The sequence below is a fragment of the Archocentrus centrarchus genome, chromosome 16 (genome assembly GCF_007364275.1).
Source record: "Archocentrus centrarchus isolate MPI-CPG fArcCen1 chromosome 16, fArcCen1, whole genome shotgun sequence".
In the NCBI taxonomy this organism is placed as follows: domain Eukaryota; kingdom Metazoa; phylum Chordata; class Actinopteri; order Cichliformes; family Cichlidae; genus Archocentrus; species Archocentrus centrarchus.
This window is the reverse complement of record NC_044361.1, coordinates 33,676,620-33,702,848: the sequence shown is the minus strand read 5'-3', so window position 1 is coordinate 33,702,848 and position 26,229 is coordinate 33,676,620. Positions and strand designations below refer to the sequence as shown.

At 44.1% G+C, this 26,229-nt stretch overlaps 2 protein-coding genes across 3 annotated transcripts in view; both read left to right on the top strand.

The window, feature by feature from the left end:
* tg (thyroglobulin) overlaps positions 1 to 6,855 on the top strand; it is a 71,210-nt gene extending 64,355 nt beyond the window's left edge. For both annotated transcript variants that reach the window (XM_030750212.1, XM_030750211.1), the window contains exons 33-50: positions 48 to 185; positions 590 to 766; positions 854 to 968; positions 1,094 to 1,173; positions 1,423 to 1,569; positions 1,740 to 1,805; positions 1,920 to 2,054; positions 2,136 to 2,526; positions 3,059 to 3,146; positions 3,450 to 3,600; positions 3,680 to 3,873; positions 4,455 to 4,625; positions 4,707 to 4,847; positions 4,938 to 5,125; positions 5,640 to 5,744; positions 5,911 to 6,051; positions 6,155 to 6,336; positions 6,657 to 6,855. In XM_030750212.1, the coding sequence (XP_030606072.1) occupies positions 48 to 185; positions 590 to 766; positions 854 to 968; positions 1,094 to 1,173; positions 1,423 to 1,569; positions 1,740 to 1,805; positions 1,920 to 2,054; positions 2,136 to 2,526; positions 3,059 to 3,146; positions 3,450 to 3,600; positions 3,680 to 3,873; positions 4,455 to 4,625; positions 4,707 to 4,847; positions 4,938 to 5,125; positions 5,640 to 5,744; positions 5,911 to 6,051; positions 6,155 to 6,336; positions 6,657 to 6,757 (2,711 nt within the window). In that variant the 3' untranslated portion in view covers positions 6,758 to 6,855. The remainder of the gene's footprint in view (positions 1 to 47; positions 186 to 589; positions 767 to 853; positions 969 to 1,093; positions 1,174 to 1,422; positions 1,570 to 1,739; positions 1,806 to 1,919; positions 2,055 to 2,135; positions 2,527 to 3,058; positions 3,147 to 3,449; positions 3,601 to 3,679; positions 3,874 to 4,454; positions 4,626 to 4,706; positions 4,848 to 4,937; positions 5,126 to 5,639; positions 5,745 to 5,910; positions 6,052 to 6,154; positions 6,337 to 6,656) is intronic.
* Positions 6,856 to 9,185: 2,330 nt separating this feature from the next.
* On the top strand, positions 9,186 to 24,387 carry LOC115794228 (cell wall protein DAN4-like). The gene is made up of 5 exons (XM_030749605.1): positions 9,186 to 9,275; positions 10,400 to 10,908; positions 12,216 to 12,344; positions 21,710 to 21,763; positions 24,352 to 24,387. Exons 1-5 carry the CDS (start codon positions 9,227 to 9,229, stop codon positions 24,385 to 24,387), a joined length of 777 nt encoding a protein of 258 aa, XP_030605465.1. The 5' UTR covers positions 9,186 to 9,226.
* Positions 24,388 to 26,229: the final 1,842 nt, after the last annotated feature.

The window sequence follows — 26,229 nt, the reverse complement described above, 5'->3', positions numbered from 1 at the left end:
TTATAGTCCTTAGTGAAGTATAGCGATGTTCTGCTGTGTGTTTCCAGCCTCAGTTCGGCTGAAGTTTGAGTCTCTGTCTGAGGACGACATCCTCGTGGATCCTCAGAGGAAGCTCCCTGCTCTCTCCTTCTGGATCAGCAAGAACTTCTACAGCTCCCAGCAGGCGCAGCTCTGGTGTCTCACACGTATGTATCACCAGCTTCTCTCCCTTTAATCTGTTTCTGTAAATGCTGACTGCAGGCAGGGGATAAGATTTCTACTTTAACTTTTCTAGTTTCTGCTTGTTGTGTGAGTTCTGTTAAACAATCATTTTTCAGCAGCCTGGGTTGTCTGCATGAAGAGCAACAGAGGGATCAGACCACACTGAAACCATCAGCTTGGCTCTCACTCTTTAATTTGTTTAAATGACTACATTCATAGTTAGACTGTAATTAGCTCTCATATTTATACTGGAATCCCTGGAAAATGCTCTGACAGGTTAGTGTTTTTGTCAGGACAGAAAGTCATGACCCTGCCTGTGAACCCTGCCTTTGGTTCTGAGTGGTTCCCTCCATCAGATAAATATGGCGACCGTCTCTGTGGGTTTCAGGTTGTGATGAGGAGCCGCAGTGCTCTGTTGCTGACCTCAGAGATGCGGACTCTACAGGTTACTTCAGCTGCTCGCTGTATCCGGACAGCAAAGTTTGTGGCGCATACGATAAACCTCTGAGACAACTCTGCCTCCCCCTGCTGGACAAAGCACCCAACAACACCTACATCAAGAAGGGTAAAGCAGGGAGCTCATTTTCATTAGTTCATCAGCTGTTTCTGCTACTTTTAAATAATCATGACGTGTGTGTGTGTGTTTGTTTAGTGGCTCTGTCTGGACCAGTGAAGAGTTACTATGAGAGAGTTTCCTTCAGGAAGATGGTTTCTTACTCTGTACGCAGCCGAGTCAGCCTGGGAAAAAACACACCACTGTCTGAAGGGTAACACACACACACACACACACACACAGGCTTAGATTTCAGAAAATGTTTTTATTTTTTTCTTATAAATCACGAGTGTAAGATGTCACTGTGGTGGATCTGATCCATGTTATGTTTGTGTTCAGGTTCACTGAGTGCGAGCGGCGTTGTGATGAGGATCCTTGCTGCCGTGGTATCGGCTTTGTCCGTGACACCAAATCCACAGGTATCCATCCGCTTGTTAAATGTGCCTACCTCACATTACACAAACCATCAACTGTGTATCAGAGTTGGGCGCAACTTCTGTATCTGAAAAGTGAAGCTGATGAACAGAGCTGAATACAGTGCTCTGTGAAGATGATAAAAAAAATGCCTTAATTAAAGACCCGTTAATTTAATGTAACAGAGGCATCCTATTAACCACTTCAACACTGCTCCTTTGTGTTTCTGTGCACATGTATGTGTGTGTTTGCAGGAGGCTCTGATGTGGTGTGTTTGGCTCTGATTAGTCTCGGGGTTCAGACCTGCAGTGAAGACGACATGTCGACCTGGAAGACTCAGGACTGCAGACCGTCAGCAGTGAAGATCACACCGGACCCCTTCGGATGGTACCAGAAACCCGGTAACACACACACACACACACACACACACACACACACACACACACACACACACAACAGGACTTCAGCTTATCTGGGTACTAATTAAAAAGGGTGTGAGGCTCGAGGAGAAGAAATGAACTTCACAGGGAGAAACAAACTGCATCAGTAAATCCTGCTTTCTTGTTTTCAGTGAATCAGTGGAGTTCGTCTCCTGCTCTTTGTCCTCCGTTCAGCCTGCCACCAACCAAAAACAACGGTAAGGCTCCAGACACCAGCTACTCTGTAGTTTCACTACCAGTAATACTGTCAAAAGTACTCAAAGTACTGTCATTACTTCTTTCATTGTTCACCCCTGAATATTCTCTCTTAGTGTCTTTGGACGACTGGAGTCTCCTCTACAACTCTTCAGTCCTCATCGACCCGTCTCTCGCTTCCTATGATGTCATCCATGTGAGCCGTGACATCGCCTCTAACCGAGACATGACCAGGGACTGGTGTCTCCATGGTAACCACATCTACAGTACTCTTTGGTGTACTTCATCATGTGTCAGATCCTGACTCTCCTCTGCATCCTGTTTACTGTCAGCCTGCCAGGAGGCGGAGTCTTGTGTCGCTGTGTCACTCAGTGAGGTGGAGTCCGCCACCCGCTGCGTCCTGTACCCCGACACAACAGTCTGCGGCCTAAGCTCCACCCCTGAATCCTCCAGCCCCGCCTCAGCCTCCTGTCAGCTGGTCGTTAGAGAGCCCGCCCCCCAGGTGTACCTGAGGCGCCGTGTTTCTTCTTCGCGTACGTCCGTCTCCATCCCGGGTCAGGGGGTTCTGCAGGGCGTTGCTGTGGAAACAGCACTGGGATCAGACAGGAGGACAGTCATTCAATTCCTGGGAGTCCCGTTTGCTCGTCCACCAATAGGATCGCTCCGCTTCGAAGCAGCTCAGCCAGCTGAGTGGATTGGAACCTGGGATGCTACCAAACCACGGTAACTTCCTGTCTGAGAAAATTACCTGTGTGACCTCTCAAACACCTGCCCAACAGTTTATAATAGCGCCCCCTACAGGCAGCAGAGTTCATGAACCTCGATGTGATGTGTTTATCAGGGCTTGTGATGATGAAACTGTCATAAACAGTCGCCTCTAACACCAAAAATATCACTGACATATTTTAAAGACTTACCAAAAAGCCTGCACGCTTTCTTACTTTCTGCCAAGTTCTTCTTTGTTCTTTTACATCCATCAGCACACCTGTTAAACAAGCCCCGCCCCTAACTCCAGTAGCCACATGGATGAGTTGTATAAAAAAGGGTACCCCATGTACAGCCATTATAAAAGAGGAAATTATCCATAATTTCATAGTTTTATTTGTTTAGTTTCTGCTGTTAAACAGTGCACATTAATAAACAAGGATAAAGTGAAAAACAACGTCACCTGTACAGCAAATTTCTCCATCCATCGTCAGATTCCTGATATGAATAAAATAAATGGATTAATCCTCTTTATCTCTCCATCCTTCAGTGCCAGCTGCATCCAGCCTGGTGATGCAGCCTCTGCAGCCTCCAGTGAGGACTGTCTCTTCCTCAACATCTTCGCTCCTGCTGATCTGGTGAATACTGAGGCAACATCCCTCATTTATTTCGATTCATTTATTTTCTATGCTCACCTTTTAGTTCTTTGTTTATTTTTTAAATAAAACATTTGAATATGAGCCCTTACTGTGTGCTTAGACATGCCTGACAAACAGTGGATGCTTGGGTTTATCTTTGACAGTTTATTGAATCTATTTGCAAAAGTACGTCATTTTGAATGAGGTCTGAACTCCAGTTAGTGTTGTTCATAGTAAGAGAAAATCTCAGCAAATGCCATGATTACCATTAAATGTGTGTGTGTGTGTGTGTGTGTGCATCAGAGAGGGCATGTTCCAGTCCTGGTTTTCTTCTTCAACCCTTCAGCCAATGAGAAGCCGGGACTGCTGGACGGCTCCACTCTTGCTGCTGTGGGTAATATTGTCGTGGTAACAGCGAGCTACCGCACGGCGGCGCTGGGCTTCCTGAGCACAGGTAACTTAAAAACGGCCAGACAGTGAAAGAAAACACACACAGGTGCTGACTCACCTCGCCTCCTCATCTCTCTCTCCAGGTGAGTCTGGTCTCCGTGGAAACTACGGCTTCTCAGACCAGGAAGCAGCGCTACGCTGGGTCAAAGACTACATCTCCCTGATGGGCGGGGACAGCAGCAGAGTGACGGTGGGGGCGGAGCGTCGTGGTGCTGACATCACCAGCCTTCACCTCCTGTCCTCATCATCTCCTCTGTTCCAGAGGATGATGCTGATGGTGAGACCTCTGACAGTCCTTGCTTGTCTACCCCTGGTCTACCTCGGGGTCTACTCCCAGTTGGACAGCCCCAGAACACCTCAACTACCTCTCTCATTTGTGAACACGACCTCGACCTGGAGTGGGCGCTCCACCCTTTTCCAGCTGAGACATGGTCACAGACTTAGAGTTACCAGTTCTCATCCCGTGTCCTTCAAAAACTGCTTCTTCCACTGATTCTGTTCACGATGTTTGTGGACAGAATTTTAAGGTGTAGCCAAGAGGTGGAAGGTGTCAGTTTTGGTGGCTTCAGGATCTTGTTCTTCAGCAGATGATGTGGTTCCTGCTGGTTTCATAAACCGATGACCTCCAGCTTGCTTTGTTTTTGAAGAGTAAAACTTCACACGTGCTTTAAAAAATGTGTAAGAAAAAGCAAACCTAAAAAAATGTTAATATAAAACACAAATGTGTCCGATCTGATGGAAGCAGGGAGGTACAGCTGTGCGTAATCAGCATATACATTTTACAGGTGTAGCAGGTTTAGCAAAGTTTTTTCTCATGAGTTCTTTATTGGATTCACGTCTTTTCTTCTCTTCCTGTAGGGCGGTTCAGTGTTTTCTCCATCACTGGTTCAGACTCCATCCCCCTCCAGAAGTCAGGCACTCAATCTGGCCAAAGAGCTCGGCTGTGTGACCTCCGACCTCACCGACGATAAGCTGGCGTCCTGCCTCAGAGCGTCATCTGTTCAGAAGCTCAACGCTGCTCAGACAAAGGTGGATGGTTTGTCCCGGGTGGTTTGTGGTGGTGGAAGTCCTCATGCTGCGTGTCTCACCTGTGCTGTGTTTGCCCTGCAGCTGTTGGCGGTCAGCGGGCCGTTCCAGTCCTGGTCTCCGGTCCGTCAGTCCGTCTCTCCATCCTCATCCTTCCACAGAGTCGACCTGCTGCTGGGAACATCAGAACATGATGGTCTTATCAGCCGCGCTCGCAGGATAAAGGTCAGAGGTCATGCTTAAACTACCTCTAAATCTACTTGAGCAGGCTTAAAGTTGGGGTTAAAAAAGTAATGATGGCATGAATTTCTTCAGGACTTTGAGGCTCTGCAGGGCCGAGCTGACAGTAAGACAGCATTTTACGAGGCTCTGAGCCGCTCGCTGGGCGGAGCGACGGGAAATGAGCTGCTGAAGGACGCAGCGGCGTGGTTCTACTCGCTGGATCACAGTCCCTCAGCTGCTGGATATAACCTGTTCTCCAGGGCGCTGAACAACGCCACCAGGTCAGAAACACCAAGGGCTCACCTCTGGAAGCTTTCCTTAGCTACTCTGCACAAATCTGGCTTTTTGAATCTTTGTGCCTTTGATTCACAGAAGCCAGTATCATGGCTCACATTAGCATTAGCAATAACAATACGCACAAACCCAGAGCACGCTCGGCTGGCCTGGGAACACCTTGGTGTTTCCTGGATAAGCTGGAGGAGGTGGTTTGGGAGAGGGAGGTCGGGGTTTCTCTGCTTAGGCTGCTCCCCCCCATGACACGGCCCCCACGATAAGTGGACGAAGATGGATGAATGGAACACATCGAACTGACCTACTGTTAAAAAAAAAAAAATCCCTTAACAATCAGTAGCTCCACTGCTCTGACTTTATCTCACACACACACACACACACACACACACACACACACACACACACACACACACACACACACACACACACACACACACACACACACACACACACGTTGTTGTCATGTTTCTGGTAAAATGACTGTTTTATATGTGTGTTTTCCAGAGATCTGTTCATCATCTGTCCCACGCTCCAGATGGCAAGTCACTGGGCTAAGAGCAAAGCTAACATCTTCCTGTATCACCAACCAGCCTCCAGCACTCACGACAGGTGTGCAGTGTTTAACAGGGAGAATATTCAGCCTACAGCAGCCTTCACCTCAGAGCTGCAGTAAAGCGGGCACTGACTCACTTTTGGCACCAACCTCCAGTAAAATCAGAGTTTTTGGTTTCATTTGTTTCTTGGCCGTAAAATTCTGTCCTGTTTGCGTCTGTAGGGCCGACGTGTTTGTTCCTCTGGACGTTCAGCTCGTCTTCGGGATTCCTCATCATCCTTTGAGCTCTCAGCGTTTCACCTCCTCTGATCGACGCCTCTCTCTCGCCATGATGACCTACGTCTCCAGCTTCATACGGAGCGGGTGAGGGTAACCCTCAAACCTCCGCTCAGATAAATCTGAATCGAGTCCTGCATCTGAAGCTGACTGATTCATTCTTTCTTCTTCCATGTTTTTGTCCTCTCAGGAACCCGAACCCATCCCGGGTCTGGGCTGAGTCAGTTCTGCCCCGCTGGCAGCCAGTGCTATCCTCAGAGGCTCCGCCCACCTACCTGGAGCTAAGCACTTACCTTCGTCATCAGAAGGGTTTGAGTCAGAGCTCCTGCTCCTTCTGGACCCAACTGGGACCCAAACTGATGAGTCTGACAGGTGATCTACTGGATCCACCTGTACCCTCTATTCTCCTCTACTCTGTCCTTTACAGTTTTACGCTGGGTCACCTGAGGTTCTTTACTGACTCATTCAACACTGTTTTCTTGCTGCAGGAAGCTTTGCTCTGTTACTCTAAACTTTAAATCTGCTATTTTTCTTCTTTACACGTCTTTATAAAAATAAACAGTTTATCAGATTATTTATTATAAACTTTATTATATACTCCAAACAGCCATAAACTCAGTGTAGTGGAGCAGCAGTGAGCGTGGGAAACTGGATCCACCTTTCTGACTTTTTTTTCTTCTTTTGGTCTGTAGGTGCGTCAGGGGCGGAGCCTGTCCAGCCTGTATTGCCCCCTGAACTCCCAGTGGCTGCTCCATCCAGCCAATCCCAGACCGAGAAGGACGCCTACAACTAAACCAATGACATCATCAGCCAGCTTCATCTCCCATAATTCAGTTTGATTCAGATGGTTTCTGATGGTCAATTTTGCTCCTAATCATTAATAAAAAGCATCCCAAACTCTCTGCTTCTCCTCTGCCTCTCTCTGATCCAAACCACACATTGTATATAAAGATGACTGCAGGACAACTCGACCCTTTAACACTGATTTAACTCGACTCCCAGAGGAGTATAATATGAACAAGTTTGGTAGAAGATTAGGATCACGTATATTTTCTGCATCTCCAACTGAAGGCCTGTAACTGGCTGTGACTGTGGCACGTTACGCTGCTCTAACTTTACTGCACAGCTTCATTAGGTGGTTTCAGTAAGACAAGTCTCAACAGGTTACATATAGAAAACTCAGTCCTCCAGCTGATAATCTATATTACACTTAAAGCATAAAAAACAGGTGAAACATTATCGGTTCAGCATAAGTTACCATGTTAATCTAGCCAGGTAAAAAGAGGTCCACCTTATAACAGTGAAAAATCTGGCTTCAAGCTCGACATACGTCACTGACTCATTGATCTGCTTCGTAGTTCACCAGCTCCTGTGTAAGACGAGCGTATGTTGTGGTTACCTGTGGTTAATCAGCCAATCACAGTCAGCTGTTTTGTGCTCTGAGTCAGCTCCACCCTCTTCAGCTCACCTGAATCACACAGCAACACAAGATATGGCTGGTTACAGAAGCTTTGTGTCAAAGAACGCACAAATTATGTGACTGCATCACAATTTTCAGACAGAAGTGTGTGTATATTCTTTCTAATGGCCAGCAGGGGGCGACTCCTCACGTTCAAAGATGTTTGTGAAACTGGGAAAACGGCTCTATTTCTCACTAATCTCTGACCTCAGTGGACCCTTTCCTGATGACATCATGGGCTCAGTCAGCAGTTTCAAGTCTTCCTGAAACAACATGATGGTCACTTTGTAACTCTTGGTCCCATTTAGAAGGTAAAGCAGAGGATGCTCGATGATGGTTTCAGTGTGAGATGTTGCTAATCAATAGCAGACCTTGCAGTGGCTATGTCTATCTTTAACATACAGTCTTTGGTTGAATGTGCTTCCAGTTTGTGTTTATTCAGTTTAATAATGTTTAACATCTCTCATGTAGTTTTCAGAGTCGGGCCTCTCTCAAATGACTGAGCATACCTGTGGCAGGTTTGTTACCTGTAGCTGAGTTCAGACTGCATCAAACACGATGATCAGTTCTCAGCTTTTATTTCCAGGTATTCACACCTGGATCTGATACACAGTTCAGAAGACAGCACCTTTGGTCTGAATAACTGGATTGGCTTCACTATTCAAACACTTTGGGAGGGGAGTGTATGTCCCTAATTCAGACCCATTAATTTTGTGCATAAGATTTACAATAACATTCACAGCGTAATTAACTAAATCTCATAATGTAAGTGCCACTGAAAGGTGAGAGAAAGCTGTGAGAAAAAAACTCAGAAAAAAAAAAGATTTTATTTTTATTTTCAAGATAAGGAAACAAATCACTTTTCTTTTCAAATTGGAAAAATGTATTTACTTTATATTGCTGTAAATATATGTGTGGTTATATTTAGGGGTGGCTGTAGATCAGGAGGTCACCCACTAATCGGAAGGTTGGTGGTTCGATTCCTGGCTGCACTGGGCTGCATGCCAAAGTATCTTTGGGCAAGATACTGAACCCCAAGTTGCTCTCTGACGCAAGCGTTTGAGCATGAATGTTAGACAGTAAGCACTTAGCTTAGATACACATGGAAGTGCTTGAATGAATGGGTGAATGTAAGCGTGTTGTGTGAGCACTCAGTCAGAGTAGAAGAGCGTTACATAAGAACCAGTCCCTTTACCATTTCTTCCTCCTCTCACAGCGTCCTCCTCTCATAGTCTGCTGAGTCTCATAGAGTGCTGTCTCTAAACTGTGCACTCCTCATGCAGCCTCTTGATTTAATTTTTTTTTTACCTTCCATGACCTGAACAGACCTTTGTACTATCGATGCCTTATCAGCCAGTGGCACTGTTAAATGTCACCTTATTTGCTTACAGGCCCAGATTAGCCTGCACTGATACTCGTGCATCCCTAAAAGCTGCAGCCTTATAAAACAAATGCAAATCTGACCTGCCAGCACACACTGATCAGGGATTCCCTGTTCAGATTTGTTTTTATATTTACTGAAGATTAAGCACCGTAGACACAGCTGAACAAAACAGGCAAATAAAAATAAAAACACAGAGAGGAACTGTGCGCTGAACTGTGACCACAGAGTGGAGCTCTGCTGTTGCTGGAAACCCCAGGGCATGATGGACGGAGGAGGAACTCAGCCCCTCCCCCCTCTCAACCCCACCTGTGTGCAGGTGAGGCGGGCATATAAAGGAGTCTTTCTCTGGATGGAAACAGACTCCAGCAGCCACTCACACTGAGATCTTTGTCACAAACTGTCGGCTTTCCCGCAGAAAGATGGAGACGCTGCTCGCACTCTGCCTCGCTCTCAGCCTCACCGCCTCAGGTTGGAAAACTGCACCTTCACAGTCTTTGTATCTTTTGTTTTACTCTTTTCTAAGTGTTTTGTCTCACTGGGGCTAAAAGAAAAATAGAAAATAAGCATCCGAGGAAGAAAAATGTCAAATAATGGAAAGCAAAGAGGTTGAAGAGATTAAAGAGAAGTAATGACCCCACAGATTACCAGCCGTCTGGAGCTGACGGGGCTCAGAATTCAAGAATGTGCAATTCTTTAAATCATTTATTAACCTGCTGATTGACAAACGGTCCAAAAACAGTTAAATTCAGTCTTCAAACATTTTCTTTTGTCTGACCATCAGCCATAAACCTGAGATTCACTTTACTGTGACGTCCGTCTCATGTTTCAGTGCAGCACAGAAATGCCTTTCTATGGTCTGTTGTCTTCATCTGCGGTCTTCATTCAATTTATTATTTTAAAATCAAAACACAGCAAATCAGCTGAAGCTGATTTTATCCCTCGTGAAACGGGATGTTATTTTTCACCACTGCTCACCTCTTTCCTTAAACTGAAGGTTTGCTGTTGTTGATGGTTCAAAAACAGGTGTTCAGCATTTTTAAATGTTCAGTAATCACTTTCTGTTATATTTCAGCTGTTATATCTTTTTGTTTGTCCTATATTGTTGACCCAGCAGCAACCATGCCCCAGCTAGCTGTAGTTTGGTAGAAGGAACATATTTCCTACATAAAACTGTGTATAGGGGGGTAATGATTTCTGAAGAAAAGGAAAAACCGGACTCACCCAAAATGTTAATTATTTTCATAATTAACACCATATTTTATTCACTAAGATGTGAAAGTATGAAAATGGGCCTGCTGCTGATCTGTGAGCTCACCTGATGAATTTATGGTCTCAATCAGGTGAGCTCACAGATCAGCAGCAGGCCCATTTTATCGCAGACAGAATCAGCTTCTTTGTGTAGGAGTCACACCCCGGTGGCCATTACAGAGAATGCATGTTTATTATATTTCAGCAAATGATTCCGTTTTCAGGCATTAAAATCTATCAATACCTTTGATTTCCCCGATGCTAATGATCATAAGCTATCATAAGATTATTAATCAGTTTTGAAAATTGTTGCACACAATTAAAAACCGTTGTTTTTCCATTAGTGTCCTCCACAAACTCAACAACCAGTGGTACTGAAACCAACAGTCTCACCACAACACCTCTACCTGTAACCACCACTTCCTCTTCCATCAACACGTCAACATCTACTGACTCCACCAACAGCACCAACAGCACATCTGCAACCACTATTACCACCACAGACGGAAACATGACGACCGCAGCTCCAACACTACAGAGCAACTCTTCTGCAAATACAACAGCAAACACCACAAGCCCTACCACGCCTCCTCCCAGCACCAGTGCCAATTCCACGTCCTCCCCCACCACGGCGAGCAGTGGAACGACCACAGCCACGAGCTCACCTGTTTCTGCCTCCCCAAACCAACCAAATTCAACTCTGAATACAGCCTCAAGTACAACCTCGAACATGACCCAGAGCACGACAGCGCCTGCAGCCGGCAGCAGTGAGGGAGTTCCTGGGTGGGGTATAGCTCTGCTGGTCCTGGCGTCTGTGGTTCTGCTGCTGCTGCTCCTGCTGCTGATCGCACTGGTGAGTGCACACAGTTTAACATCTTCTGTTCCATACTGTACCTCCAGCCTTGGGAGTCAATACGGTGAGGCCATATCTTTATGAAGACCCGAGCAATCGGATGCAACAAAGATGAAGACCAACTCACTGCATCCGTTTTAGTTACAGGAGTACCATGCAGTCTCTTCAGTGACTGTACCACTGTCACAGTTGGTAACCAATGTGCTCTCATTCCCAGGGTGTCAAATACCATTTTGTTAAAGCTGCTGGCAGCCAAAGATACACCCAAGGTGTCCTCTGGTGTTTGTCCCATGGCTAGTGGACTTTCAGTCCTCACTAGGCCAACTCACCTTATCACCTAGTTATCACCTTACAATGCTTTCAGCAGGTCTTCAGACTTCTCTGCTTCTTCCAGCTAGTTTTAAATGTCCTCTCGCCCTCCAAAGTTACAGGAAACTCAATTCAGGCTTTTCTTCTTTATAAACTGCACAAATTTGTTGAACTTTCCAACTCAGTAATCAAACCCCAGATATGACCTGAGTGAAGCCTGAAACCTGTGGGTGACATCTGCTGCTAATCTGTCCATCTGCAGCCTCCTGTGGTTCAACGTGTTTTTCCTCCACAGTAAAACTTGCTGGATAATTCACTCAGTCACCCTGTTGGTTTTTGTCACCACCACTTTTACATTATAACTAAATTTGGAACTTTATTTCACTAAGAAATCTGAGGCAGCAGAGGAAATGCACCCCCGAGGTTTGAGCAATTATAAGAAACAGCACACTTGTGACTCATGGACGAGGACTATAGGACTTTTATTCTTCACTGTGAGAGCAGCGATCGTTAGTGAAACAGGACACCAGCATTAAGCGTTTGCCCCGGAGCAAAGTCACAAGGTTTGTAGCTCCATTTGGACTTAAACCACTGACTTATTCTCACTGAATTCACATAAAAATCTGAGAGCAAACCGACTCCTTTCTCCTTTAGCATCACTCTCCACAGTGACAGCAGAAGCTTCTGTTTTATGGTGTCAGATCCAGTTCAGCCAGTACAACAAATAAAACTGCACTGGTGCCTTTCTGTGATGGTGATAAACTGTAGCACTTGAGCACTAACAGCATGATGGGAGCACGCTCCCTCTGCACACAGTCTGCTTCTGCATGTTGATTCTCACCAAAACAAACAGACACCAAAGGCTGATGACCACGTATATTTGCACTGTTTTCACATATCTCGTATTTAATAAGCTTCCTCCTTCCATCATCAGTGTTTTAAATATTCACACTGACTCTGGTGTTACAGCTGACCAGCTTATTGTTTTGTCTCTCCAGCTGGTGTGGTGCTGCTGCTGCAGGGGGCGCTTCAGCAGCTTCAGTCCCTACAACCACCTGACTAGCAGAGATGACATCCCTCTGTACACCACTCACAGCCGCTTCGAAGCCACCAATGGGAGATCTTACGTAAGTCCAAACCTACTGAAACACATGAAACTGCTGATATCCTCACAAAGACGCAACGTTCTCTGCCCGGATCTGTTTCTCAGTAAGAACAGTGCAGTCACGCTGCTTATGTCCTCACGTGGAGACGTAGTCTGCAAAGACAAGAGCATCACTGCTTTTCCACAGGACAGCCCAGAAGTTCCCACTGAACTGGTTCCCACAACAGAAAGTCAACAGGATTTTCAATAGGCTTAAAGATTACTGCAGAAAAGAATCCCTATGATAAGTTTATGATCCTTATATACTATATTCAGCATGATGATCCTTACAAACAAACAAAAATGTCACAATATTTTAAGTAAACCACTAACAAATAAACTTTGCCGCCAAAGTCAAATATCTAAAGCTGTCTGAATGTTAATCACAGACCTGATTTAAAGCATTTTGACTTCAAGACAATCTGAATATTCTCAAAGGGAAGATCACAACATTGTCCTCACAAAGACATTGGTGTGTATTTGAAGCTGTTCTCAGAGCTGCAGCTGAAGCCTGCAGACACACAGCACTGTGTGTGCTGGCTGAGTCTTTGTGTGCGGTAACGTGACGCCTGGGAAAGCGTCTCAGTCCCTGCAGCAGACAAGGTTTACGTTAATCTCAGCGGAAAAAATAAAAACTCCAGCCTCAGCACAACGCACGGTATCTGCAGATCTCAGCAGCGTACAGAGGCACAGTTTTAAAATGGAATAAAACACTCGACATGACAAGTTTACAGAGTCTGAATCGTGCACTAAAGTTTAAACAGGCAGCACAAAGATATCAGAGTGTGATACCTGTAATTTAACAAAGTGATGGAAAGGAACTGGACAAACAGCAGCTGACAATGTGAGCGCGTGTTGACTTTAGGGATAAGAAACGTGGCTCTAAAATACTTTAGCTTTGTTATCAGCAAACATTGTGTAAAAAAATCTCCGTCTTTTTCACACCTCTGTTAATGATTACTGTCAGCCTCAGCTCACATTCATCACTTTAACTCAAACATTTTCTTCTCTGCTCTCCTTCCTGATGTCTGCAAACGCTGAAAGTTGTGTGTGATTTATTGCATTTGTTAACAGTCACTTTCTAATTATAATGGTTAATGCAGCTCTATCCACCCACACACCATTACTGCAGTGGTGTGTATGACCCTGAAGCTGCTTTAGGAGAAACATTCACTCTGCTCTCGTTGCTCATTCATCTTTTCAGGATCAGACTGATAAGCCGACGAAGAGCCAAGCAGGGACCTACACCATCACTCAGTAACAACCTCTGTGGAAGACCAGCTCAGCCTTCATGTTCAGTCTCACGCTCTTTTTAAATTCAAGATTCAGATTTCTTTTATGAACATCTGCCATAACTACTGTCTGTCTCATAAACCTTTATTTATTCTCTGGAAGTAAGTGTGCAGCTTTGTTGTTTCTCAACAACAATAAAATATGCGATTTTATTAAAGGGAAACATTCTAAACATAATTATACAAATTGATACATCTGGGCCAATTTAAATTTGACTAATTTTACATACAGTACCTGTCAAAAGATTGGACACACTCACCCATTGACTGGTACTGTATTTCCATTTAATGCCAGTTTATTATTTTGTAATCTTAACAAATATAATAGTTATATATTTGACCAGTATTACTTTTGCTATTTTCTTTTAAAAATCGCAATAGTTTGACATTATTTTTAATCCCTAAGTTAGTGTTGTGACTATGATTAGGTTAGATTATTACACTCACTTGTCACTGCATTAGGTATACCGGTTCCACTCATCCAAAAATCTAATCAGCCAATCACATGACAGCAACTCAGTGCATTTAGAAATGCAGACACGGTCAAGACAACCTGCTGAAGTTCAAACTGAGCACCAGAACGAGGAAGGAAGGTGATTTAAGTGACTTTGAACCTGCTGTTGTTGGTGGTGCCAGACGGGCTGGTCTGAGTGTGTCAGAAACTGCTGATCTGCTGGGATTTTTCCACAGAACCATCTCTGCAGTTTACAGACAACAGTCCAAAAAAGAGGAAATATCCAGTTGTTGATGTCAGAGGTCAAAGGAGAATGGCCAAACTGCTTCCAGCTGATAGGAAGGCAACAGTAACTCAAACATCCACTCATTACAGCCGAGGTATGCAGAAGAGCATCTCTGAATGCACTACGTGCCACACTTTGAAGCAGATGGGCTACAGCAGCAGAAGAGCACACCGGGTCCCCCTCCTGTCAGCTAAGAACAGGAAACTGAGGCTACAGTTCACACAGGCTCAGCAAAACAGGACGACAGCAGACAGAAGATGAGTCTCACATTCTGCTGTGACATTCAGATGGTAGGGTCAGAATTTGGTGTGAACAACATGAAAGCATGGCTCCATCCTGCCTTGTATCAGCAGGTCAGGCTGCTGCTGGTGTGAAGGTGTGGGGGATATTTTCTTGGCACACTTTGGACCCCTCAGTACTATCTAAGCATTGTGTAAACACCACAGTCTTCCTGAGTGTTGCTGCTGACATGTCCATCCTGTTATGACCGCAGTGTACCATCTTCTTCTGATGGCTGCTTCCAGCAGAATAACTCACCATGTCACAAAGCTCAGATCATCTCAGGCTGGTTTTGTGAACACGACCTCCACAGTCACCAGATCTCAGTGCAAAAGAGCGCCTTTGGGATGTGGAGGAACGGGAGAGTCACCTCATGGATGCAGCTGACAAATCAGCAGATTTTGGTTCATGTCAACATAAAACCAAAATCTCTGAGGAAGGTTTGCAGCACCGTGCTGGATCGGAGCCATGAGGACTTAAAGCAGCTCTGAAGGCAAAAGGATCCAACCCAGTACCAAAAAGGTGTACCTAATAAAGTGGCTGGTGAGTGTGTAGTTTCACTGCATGAATACCAATTTATAAAGATCTGGGTTCCAAAACATTACATATTTAACTTTATCATTGTATATTCCCTACTTACTGCCACATTACTGTTTGAGATAGTTATGTCACAAGTCCTCATATTTCACAGACATGACATGGATTTTTATTTATGGATCATAATTATATTCTCATTTGTAACTTTTTTTTAAATGCCCTGTCATTTAGTTTGCTCTGTAAAAACCTGCTGTGCCCATAATTGTGTGTACACTCCACATTTTCCACCTTTGCGATTGCTGCCAGTGACATAACAGTCAGCTCCACCCAGTTTACAGTCAGATTGTACATTTCAAATGATTGTTTACCAAAAAATGCAAAATATAATGCTCTTGTTCACAGTAACAAATGTTTTCCCTTATATAATGTCCCATGTTATTTTTTTTTACATACAGTAGTCTAAAAAGATGAGTTATTTTATGTACACATGTATGTTTTTGCCCAGTGTTTTTCCTGCCTGGCAATAACTTCTATTTGTGTTCTGTTTGGCAGCAGCTGCAGTGTCCCACTTTTTTTTGTTTATCATGTTTGCATCAGGACAATTAGATGCTGAAAGCAGATCCTCATTGTTATAGGTCTGATTCATCTTTCCAAGCAAAGTCCAAGTTCATTCTTTCTAACACAACAGCTCGGCCACAAAGACAGAAAGAGAAGCCGGGCGTGGAGCGAGGCGGAGCTGCTGTGGAATGCATGAACCTGGGTGTTCTGACCAGGAATGATGGAGCAGATAAAGAGACTGGGATGGGCTCAATGAGTCACAGTGACCATTGTCAGCAAAGAGAAACACTTTCACTCATTTTAGGTTTCTGTGGGCTTTTTTATGTTGCATATTTTATCTGAATAAACAAATCTCCAATATATATATATATATATATATATATTTTTTTTTTTTGTCTTTGTTTAACGTTGTTAATTTTCCTTTAATGCATCTTTTGCAAGCATCAATATTGTATATTGATCTAAAGGTAGATCTCCCCAGTATAACAGTTGCCTTAAGGTGCTTTATTTTATAAGGTAAAGACCTAAAATAAAGACAACCCCACTGATTGGACAATCCAGTATGAGCAAGATTAGAGGCAGGAAAAAAACTCCCATTTAACAGGAAAACTCCAGCAGAACCAGGCTGAGGGAGGGGCAGCCATCTGCTGTGACTGGTTGGAGCTGAGGGGAGAGAGATGTAGGATAACTAAGGGAGGGCTCAGGCTCACCTGATCCAGCTCTAACTATAAGCTTTATCATATTTATCAAATTTTAAGCCTAATCTTAAAAACAGAGAGGGTGTCTGTCTCCTGAATCCAAACTGGGAGCTGGTTCCACAGAAGAGGGGCCTGAAAGCTGAAGGCTCTGCCTCCCATTCTACTCTTAAGAACCATAAGTAAGTTTAAGGTATGACAGGGCCAGATCATTCAGGAGTTCATGTGTGAGAAGAAGGATTTTAAATTAAATTCTAGATTTAACAGGCAGCCGATGAAGATAGTGTAATTAAACTAAAATACAGATGCAGCCATTTAAAATGGCTGATCCTTGACGGGACCTTGGCGAGTCCGTGGTTGACTGGTCCTTGGCTGAAATGAGACCCCCCACGTGTGACTTGGTAATCTGAAAGGTCATACGGACTACAATTTTAGGCATCCATCTTAGATTTTCAAAACGTGCTCAACGATTGTTAGTTGCTTTGTTTTAGCCAGTGAAAATACTTCAACATGAAATGTTGAAACATTTTTGTGAAGAAAGCGCCATCTCTTGCTGACACTCAGTAATTGAGGAAATGTGTTGGGTTCCTGCTGGGAAGTGGGTACCCCCAGGAGAAGGAGAGGGACTTCCAGCGGCTGTCAGACCACTGGGAGCTGAAAAACAGACCATATTTCTTTGTAATCATATTTCCTCCATAACTGCCCCCCGTTGTTGCTTTTTAGACTGAAGACAACAAAAATTCCAGAACAGGAAACCTGGAATTTTAGATGGTAGAAAACAGGAAAAATAAAGAAATGCCCTCAAAGAGAAGATGTTTCCACCTTTTTAATCAACATTCATCTGGATTATATAGAAAATGAATCACACAGCACATCTTCATCTGAAAGGTGATGATGATGCAGCTCAGCAGCTTGGCTGGATGGGAAAACGGCACCAGAGCAAAATGCTGGGAGTTTGTGGTGTTCAGCTTATTTGGTGTTCTTAGTCCTCTCTGAATATAAGATCATTTATTTAATTTACAAACCAATTCTTGAAAATAAAAACCTTTCTCTGACTGAAAAATCTAACGAGGACATTCAAGAAGCACGTCCAGCCAACAGCGAACTTTGTTCTTTGACATCGGCATGACTTTTATTTTGGAAATATTTTTAAATCAAGACTGGACGCTGACGGTCATTCAGCACAGAAATGTTTGGCAGGAGCTTCTGGTGGTTGTTTGGACAAATCAGGACACAGAATTTAACCTCAACTTTAACAGGTAGTAACAGGAAACGAAAAGAAAAACAAGAAAGAATAAACAATCATGGATTAATGATCAGTTTCATTGATAGCCCGCTCTCTGCTCTCAGTAAAGCACCAAACAACACTCAGGTTCTCTGCTCAGTGGTTCAGATATAACACCATTAGCAGTGCACTTGAGTTTGATGAGGACTGACAGGCTGTTAGGTAATCACCTGACAGTTTCACCTGATCAGAGCTTTGAAAGGACGCTCGCCTGTTTGTGAGACAGAGCTCGGCCGTTTTGTCAACACTGTTGACTTTTACTTTTCATTCACCGCTTTCACCTCAGAGGCGTGACGGCCTGAGACCCGGACGCCTCTGTGGGAGTGTGTACTTTTCCAGAAACCTCTAGATGAGTCCTGAGATCAGAGCATGAATATTTTTCAAGGATTTGAAGTAGCTCAATTTCCCATTTTAAAAGTCAAACAGAGTTTAATGAGCAGCTGACACTTTCTCCATTTCCATTTAAGTACCAAACTATGGATGACTTTATAGAAAAACATCCTTTTAATTTCAGATGCATCACTAATGATGATTAATCCGACTGCAGGCATGAGGTGGAACATCAGTAAAATGGTCCCCAGTTACACCTGGTGCAACACTGAGGCGCTCTGGACTTGGATGCTCCGTCCTCTCCTCATTCTGCAGACGTAGTGGAGAGCGTCCTGTGCTCCTGCATCACTGTGTGGTACATAAGCTGCTCTGTGGCAGAGAAGAAAGCTCTGCAGAGGGTGGTGAAGGCAGCACAGAGGGTTGGTGGAGTCAGCTTCTCCACCAACACCACCACAGACATTTACACCGCCAGATGCAGGAAAACATCCACCTGCATCCTGAAGGGACCCCAAACACCCAGCAAACACACTTTTTGTTTCCCTCCCCTCAGGCAGGAGGCTGCAGAGCATTAAGAGCAGGACCACCAGACTGAGGAGCAGCTTCTTCCCTGAAGATAAGACTGCTGAACTCTGGTGGGGCTGTGGAGCTGCACTGCTCCCTCTGCCAGTCCTAATGTTGCACACACTCATTCATGCTGCTGTCTTGTACGAGTTCCTGCAATTGTTTACATTTATATTTATTTTGTTTATTTTTATATCAATTCTTTTTAATATACTTACTGTTTTTCAGAACTCTTCCATGGGCAACACTGAGACCTGAAGACAGAATTTTGTTCCATCACATGTGAATGTGAGGGAATGACAAAGTTCTTTGAATACTCTGAATACTTGTTCAGGTAACTGTATTAGACAGCACTGGAGGCCACAGCAGAGGCATGCGTGACAGTGACCTCCCCTGCGAAAAGTATTAAAGTACTGAAACACAGAGGGAGGTACAGCCTTCAGGAACTTGGCTGATAATCCTCAGACTCCACCCAGGGAGGGAACGCTTCCGATCCAAACTGACGTCATTCCTGGTTTCTGTTGGTTCAAGGTGTGGCCCGCCAGTGCAATCACAGCTGCTTAACTGAAACTGGACCAGTTCACAAACATCATGATTGGTACAACTGTACAGTACCTGTGTGTTCATCATGATGCACAGAGAGCTATTTATTCCCAAGATCCAGTAAAGAAATTTAAAGGGGTCTTAATCAGCTACTCAGCTGATCCCCAGCTCCTTACTTATATTGCTGGGCTCTAGCTCTGCATGACTCATGAGTTCAAAATAATGCAGTGCTTAAAGATTTTATTAGACCTCCACCCAGTGTAAGGTTTATACCACAGCTGTCCTAAACTACCAGCATTGGTAAATACCAGTGGTTCTGTACTGTCTAATCCACCAGTGTGCACAACCTCTTTAATTGAAATTATATTTTTAATGCTAAAATATAATTATTGCTATTATCCATGAATTTTCTAATTCACTGTTTTACAAAAAGTTAAAAAAAAAAGTATGTCATTGTTTTTAAATAAAATGTAAAATTACAGATATTTACCTGCATTCCTAAACAGCAACATTAGTTTCAGTGGTTGAACGTTATAGAGACGTTCAGGGTGCGGCTGAAACGTGGGCATAAAAACTTGAATTCAGTTTGTTATATGGATGAGAAACTTCTATGTTTGCAGAAGGAGGTTGAAGGTGATGCTATCAACAAAGCTGCTGCTCGCCTCACACCTCAAAACACAACAGGAGACGCTGTAAGAGCGCGCTGTGGTGCTGTGACATCCCTAATACTAATATATACATATATATTTTTACAGAATACTAAAATAGAAAAACGTAAATAAATAAAAACTGAACTGTATCTGCTGACATGACCCTTCCTTCCCAATGTTATTCAGATTCTTGTCATGACTACACACACACACACACACACACACACACACACACACACACACACACACACACACACACACACACACACACACACACACGTATATTAAGATGCACGTGGATCAGGCATAACAATATAACCACCTGCCTAATGTTGTGTTGGTTCCCCTTTTTGCTGCCAAAACAGAAGATGTGTTGTGACACCTTTCTATCAGAACCAGCATGAACATTTTTAGCAGTTTGAGCAGCAGCAGCTCGTCTGTTGGATCGAACCACTCGGGCCTCCCCAGGAGCAACAGAAATAAATTAAATACTAAAATGATGAAGTTTTCCCAGTGTGTACTCTCCTGGGCAGTGTGGCACAGTTCACCACGGAATTCATTTTCAAGATATTTTTTACCTAATATTTCCCCCCAAAAAGCCTCACCAGGATTGGTGCTGCTCTCACAGTGCAGTACCGCCTTTGACCATAAGCACTCATAATTACCGGTGATATATCCTGGAGGGGGCGCTGTTTCACTAATTTATACAGAACTTACTTTACTGACTTACTTTATTTGTTTTTCTGGGTAAACAGCTTTTAACGCTTGTCTTTCCACTAATACTTTACTGACATATTCAAACATAAAAATAACATTTAAATGTAAATGGACAGAAACAGTTTTGATCTCCAACACCACTGACAGCTGACTACCAGATGGCTGCAGACACTCACTGCTGAACCTCCCCTGACCTCCTCCACACACACCAACAGATCCAGCGCTCCATCAGGTCTGTTCCACTGATGTTCAGTCCAGTTCTTTGGTAATGTGGCAAACCTCAGCCTGTCCTCCCTGTTGCCCTTCCTTAAGAATGGCTTCCTTTTCCCAGAGTTCCCATGAAGACATGCTTGGGTTTTATCATTATGTGACAGGAATATAAAACCCCAAATAATGCTGAAACTGTGTGTGTGTGTGTGTGTGTGTGTGTAGTGAAGTTTATGGAAATATTCAGACTCATATTGTCCGAGCTCAGGGACTTCATGGCCATGTTTGTAAATGGGAATAAAGTGGAAGGCCGTTGGTTCACATTCAGCTCAGTGATACTGAAGCATGTTCAGAGAAGTGCTGTCAGTAAAGATGAAGCTATAATAAATCACAATTAATGGCAGTATTCAAATTCTGAGTCGCTTGTATTATAAACATGTAGAGAACTGCATTAAAGAAATACATGCCAAACTGACTGACGGAAACCAGATCTTCAGTTTTATACACATTTAACAAATGTTCCATTGAAATCTAATTTGCTGAGTACAGAAGGCTGAGGAAGAGCAGACACCAAAGAACCATCTTAGAGTGATTTCAAACAGCAGGAGGGGACAAACCAAGGCTCTGACTGAACCAACATTAATGATCCTATACAGACATGTCCATCAGAGCCTTCATAAAGCAGAGCAGACAGAAAGAAAGCAGCAGAAAATGTGCTGAGTGGATACAGATCATCTGGTAGGTCAGTACATCAGGAGCCTCCTTGGATGAACTTCTTCCACATCGGGAACAGAACCTTGCGTCTCTCCAGGATCTCTTTGGAAACTGGTCTTTGGTGCTGAAGTCCATTCCTCTCAGCTCCTTGCAGATCTTCATCAGCTCTTTTTGTTTCAAATATTCAAATTTGGCCACAATGGGTCTGAATCTGCATCTGTCCGCTTGCTTCCCTCCCAGGTGGTGAACATGATGGAAGCTGATGGTCTTCACGGTGTCCTCCGGGAGTTTCAGGTGAGTCTGAATGAACTCTTTCACCGTACTTTCCGGGTCTTCTTCTATTTTCTCTGGTATTTCTGAAAGCATAAGGTTTTCCCTCATGCTGTGGGCCTGGAGCTCAGGGCGGCTCCTCCTGGTTGACAGAGGGAGTCGGCGTCTTGTCTGGTTTCCATCTGCAAACTGTCCAGATCCTCTCCTCTGTGCTCCAGAGTGCTGAAGTTATTGGAAAAATACCCAGAAATATTCTTTATTACCTTAAAAGTGAGCTGGTGGAGAAACTAATCACTGAAATGTTTGCAGTCAGCGGCGCGCAACAATGTTCAATACTGGCCGGAGTCACACTGAGATCGGGCATCACTGCAGCACAGCGCCACCTACAGTACCGATGCTGCTGCTGCCTTTAACCATGACGGGTTTGAGCTCCTTTCAGCTGTCGAGGTCCTTGTGAACGCAGCCTTGAAATGCACTCTCACCACAGCCTTAGAGAGGCAACAGTAACACAGAGAGACACACAACTGTTCACACTCACATTCACACCCTCAGTCAAATCAGGATCAGCCATTAATCTGACCTCATGCATGTCTTTGGACTGTGGGAGGAAGCTGGAGTACCCATAGAGAACCCACACAGACACGGAGAGAACATGCAGACTCCACAGAGGAAGAACCTGGGCTGGATTTGAACCCGGGACCTTCCTGCTGTGAGGTGACGCTGTCACTAACCACTGATAACATTATAAAAAGGTTGCTCACCTTTACATTTGGAACTGTGAGTTTGTGTCAGCTGAACAGCAGCGTGCAAAATTCCCCGTTTGATGTGTCATCGTGCGATCTGGACACCATAATCTAAGGACTTTTCCGTCAGTGGTCTTGCACCCAGCACGCAGAGTTGATGTTCCTAATAAAGCGGCCACGGAGAACCACAGTTATTAGACAGTTTGTGGCGATAGGGTTGTGCATCAATAAATCTTCAACTGTTATTTCTTTGTCAGGTTACGTAGCATGTGAAGGAAGTGAGCTTTTATGAAACTAAATATAATCATGTTATGTGCTTGCTTTTGCTATGATACCATTATCTGCCTGAGAAATTTTGCCTTAGATTATAAAATAAAGAAAATAGTTGCTTTAACAACAAAGAAGCACAAAATGTTTGGTGCGAGGCAGGGACGGTGTGTTCGTTGTGGGGATGTCTTTATAGCCAACAGATGTCAGGAGGCTCTGGCGGGGTGGCGATGGTCAGCCACAGACGCCCAGAGGAGACAACAAGGAGACCCAACAAGGAGAAACCCCGAGATCATACGAAGAAGCAGCTGCTGGGATCCTTCGTCTCACATGTTTCTTATTGCATGATGTAACAGAGCAGATAAGCTCTGAGTATATGAACCTGGACCTAACTTAGGAGGGGATCAGACTTCGTGCCCTGATTCTGGTTATTGTTTTTAAGTCAAGTCGCGTTTATTTATTTAGCACATTTAACACAACAAGAGTTTGACCAAAGTGCTGTACATAAATTTAGAATTTAGAGTCAATTTAGGGCCAAATTATTGTTGTTTCAGAACAAAGAGATAAGTGTTCTGCGGCCTTGCTGCCGTCACAGGCGCTGCCGTCGTGGTTCGCTGTCTGGTCCAGATTGATCTGTAACCTGTGTGAAGTTTCTAATTAAATGTAATAATTGACTCCTTATTCCATTGTTGTGTAATTTATTTCTGATAAACAAACACGCTGAAACCAGGAGGAAATGAGCTGAAGGTCGGTTTCAACACATGATAACAGCTATAACATTTGTACATGTTAATCATGTGTTTGGTAGTAGAGTATTTGCTGTGGTTTTGATAGTATGTTAGCTACATCCTGTTCAAGTGTAAGTTTACTAACTAGACTCCCTGGTGATGATTACATCCAGCTATGTTAAGAATGCAGAGAGGAACTGGTTTGCTTTAGAACTGTGCTTATTTTTTGCCGTTGTTGTTCCTTGTTGTTAGCAACTTAAGTTGTGTTCTGTGGTTGCCAATTTGTTGTCTACAGAGACCTCTTGTGGACATTGTATGGTAGTGCCTGTGCTTCACGCAGCAGAAGGAGATGTGATTATTATTTCTCTGGTTATTCAAAACTCTGCTGATAATAGAATCGGTTGTTTCTGTCTTCCAGGAGACCACCCCCACATGTACACCCAGTCATATACCTGTTATCATCATTCTGCACTCAGTCATGGTTGCAAGAAAATTAGATTGAGACTGGGAAGGGATTCTGTGAATCAAATGTTCAGCTTGCCTGTTGGGACATTATTAAAGACAATTAACAAAACTCCTGGATTGCTGCAGTTTTTCTGACCAAAGACTTGCATACAAGTGCTGCCAGCACTGCAATATATCTTTCTCAGGCAGCGTGAGCTTCTGTTTGTCCAGCATCTTTTTAGGAAGTTGAGGAAACTCAAAAATCTGTGCAGCTACTTCCAGATCTTTTTACGCTGGGCCTCCTCATTAAATTTAGTTTGTACAGCAGCAATGGGAATAACTACAGAAGCAAATTCACTCTAACACTCAGTCATCATGAGCATGCTTGATTAATTGTTTTGAAGCTGCTGTGGATTTTGTGTTTCTGCAGACACGGGACATCCTCATCCTGGAACTGATGCACTAAAGGATTCATCCTTTATCTTCAAGAAGCTCTGCGGATCATGAAGAACCACCAGCTGAGCTGATCTGAGGACAGTATGAGCATATTTTTAACATCTGATATCAGCAGCTATTTTTAAAGGCCAAAAAGTGAGCAGTGTTTTTACTGTGCCTTTACTGTCTGATAGCAATGTTTAATTAAACTGGACATTAGCTGATGGCGCTATTTTTTCTGATTATTTTGCTTTAGTTGCATTATAATGTTTAGCTTCTGCTTCAGTGATGTTCTCTAAGATCTTCTCTGAAATGTGGCCCACACTGCTGAACAACGTCTAAACTTTCCACAGTTTTCTTCATAAAGGAGCTCCTGTGGAGTCCTGGATCAGAGCCGTGATGGAGGAGCTGCTGGAGGAGCAGACTGTCCCTGGATCAGTTGAAGCTGCTGTCTCGGTGGAGGCTGCAGCTCTCCTTCAGAGCCTGGCTGACTGCCACAGATTTTGGTGTGATGTTTGATCTGTTCTACACTCTCAGCTCTGAGCATCCACAGAGCTGCAGCTCCACATTTAAGGCAGTGCAGAAAGTTTGGTTGGACTTGGAGAAACATGCTGAGCTTGAATGAAGGTGCTGAGAACCAAAGTGTTCCAGTAACAGACTCTGAGTGCTGGACTGAACCTGATCACACTGTTACAGACGGCTAGTTACCCTGTGGTGGACTGCTGACCTGTCCATGCATACATGCAGCCTTACAGTGTGTTTATCTCTGTGTTGGTGTTTCAGCATCATAATTAATCATAATTCATTAACATCATCATTAATGTTGTTCCAGGAGCATCACTGAAACTGAGCCGTCACCTTGTTGTGAAGCAGTGGAGACGTTTTCTGGCAGAAACATTTGAAAACAGAAGTCAGTGTGATTTTATTTTTTCAGGATGTTTCAGCTGCAGTTTGCTCAGATTTAGGCAGCAGAACCACTCGGTTAGATTGAGGTTAGTTTGAGGAAAGTTTGGCCTTCAAATCAAATGTGAACCATGTGTTTGAGGGGCGGCCTCTCCCATTTGTGAACCCTCAGTACTGCCTCACTCAGCCAATACTAGACACACCCACTGTGGAAATCATCACTTTGACTGTTTCTCAGGTCAGGTTGAGGTTCAGCATTTAGCATTTCTCCACTCTTTTTTCCTGAGTGGCCACATGATGTCACATGTGATTGGTTGGTTTGAATGGAGGTCCTGGAAGCACATTAGTTATGATGCTGTAGGAACAGCAGCACAGGGATATCAGCCTGTTAGTGGGAGCTCCATGTGGTGGTTCCTTCTGCCCTGTTTGTCCTTCTTATTGAAGTGAGGTGCTGAGACCTCTCCACCTGCTCTCTGTAGCAATAATGTCAGTGTGACTCAGCACATGTTTGGAGGCACGTTTGACTGCTCAGCACATTTTGGGGCTGATGTTTGGGCTTCTATAATCTCTCAGTATAAAATATGGAGGCACAGAGTGCAGATTCCCTGAGTGGGCTGTTTCCTGCCTGATTGATTTCAGCGTCACAGGCAGGCGTGATGGAGGATTCAGTTAAACTCAAAGACTTCCTGCCTGTGTTTCATTTCATGGGCTTTGAATCTCAGTAAATGTGCTTCTGCTCCTGTCCTGTTCAGCACCACCAGATTTGGAGTGTTTCTGTGTTAATGACTCATTAAGGTCAAAGCTGGCTGCTCTCACTCTGCCAGCTGGATTCTTGTGGAAGACCTGAGTAGGTCCAGAGGTACCGAGCTCTGCAGCCCATTGCTGCTCTGTGTGACAGGTAATGTAGTGATGGGGATATATGTCAGGACCTCCTCATTATGGAGGAGGTCCTGACATATATCCCCATCAC

What these genes read in the sequence shown, in the direction of transcription:
- LOC115794228 (XM_030749605.1), top strand. Translation starts at nt 9,227, where the DNA reads ATGGAGACGCTGCTCGCACTCTGCCTCGCTCTCAGCCTCACCGCCTCA. An exon ending in TCTCAGCCTCACCGCCTCAG is followed by an intron (nt 9,276 to 10,399) that starts GTTGGAAAACTG and finishes TTTTTCCATTAG; the next exon opens with TGTCCTCCACAAACTCAACA. An exon ending in GTGTCCTCCGGGAGTTTCAG is followed by an intron (nt 21,764 to 24,351) that starts GTGAGTCTGAAT and finishes GTGTTTCTGCAG; the next exon opens with ACACGGGACATCCTCATCCT.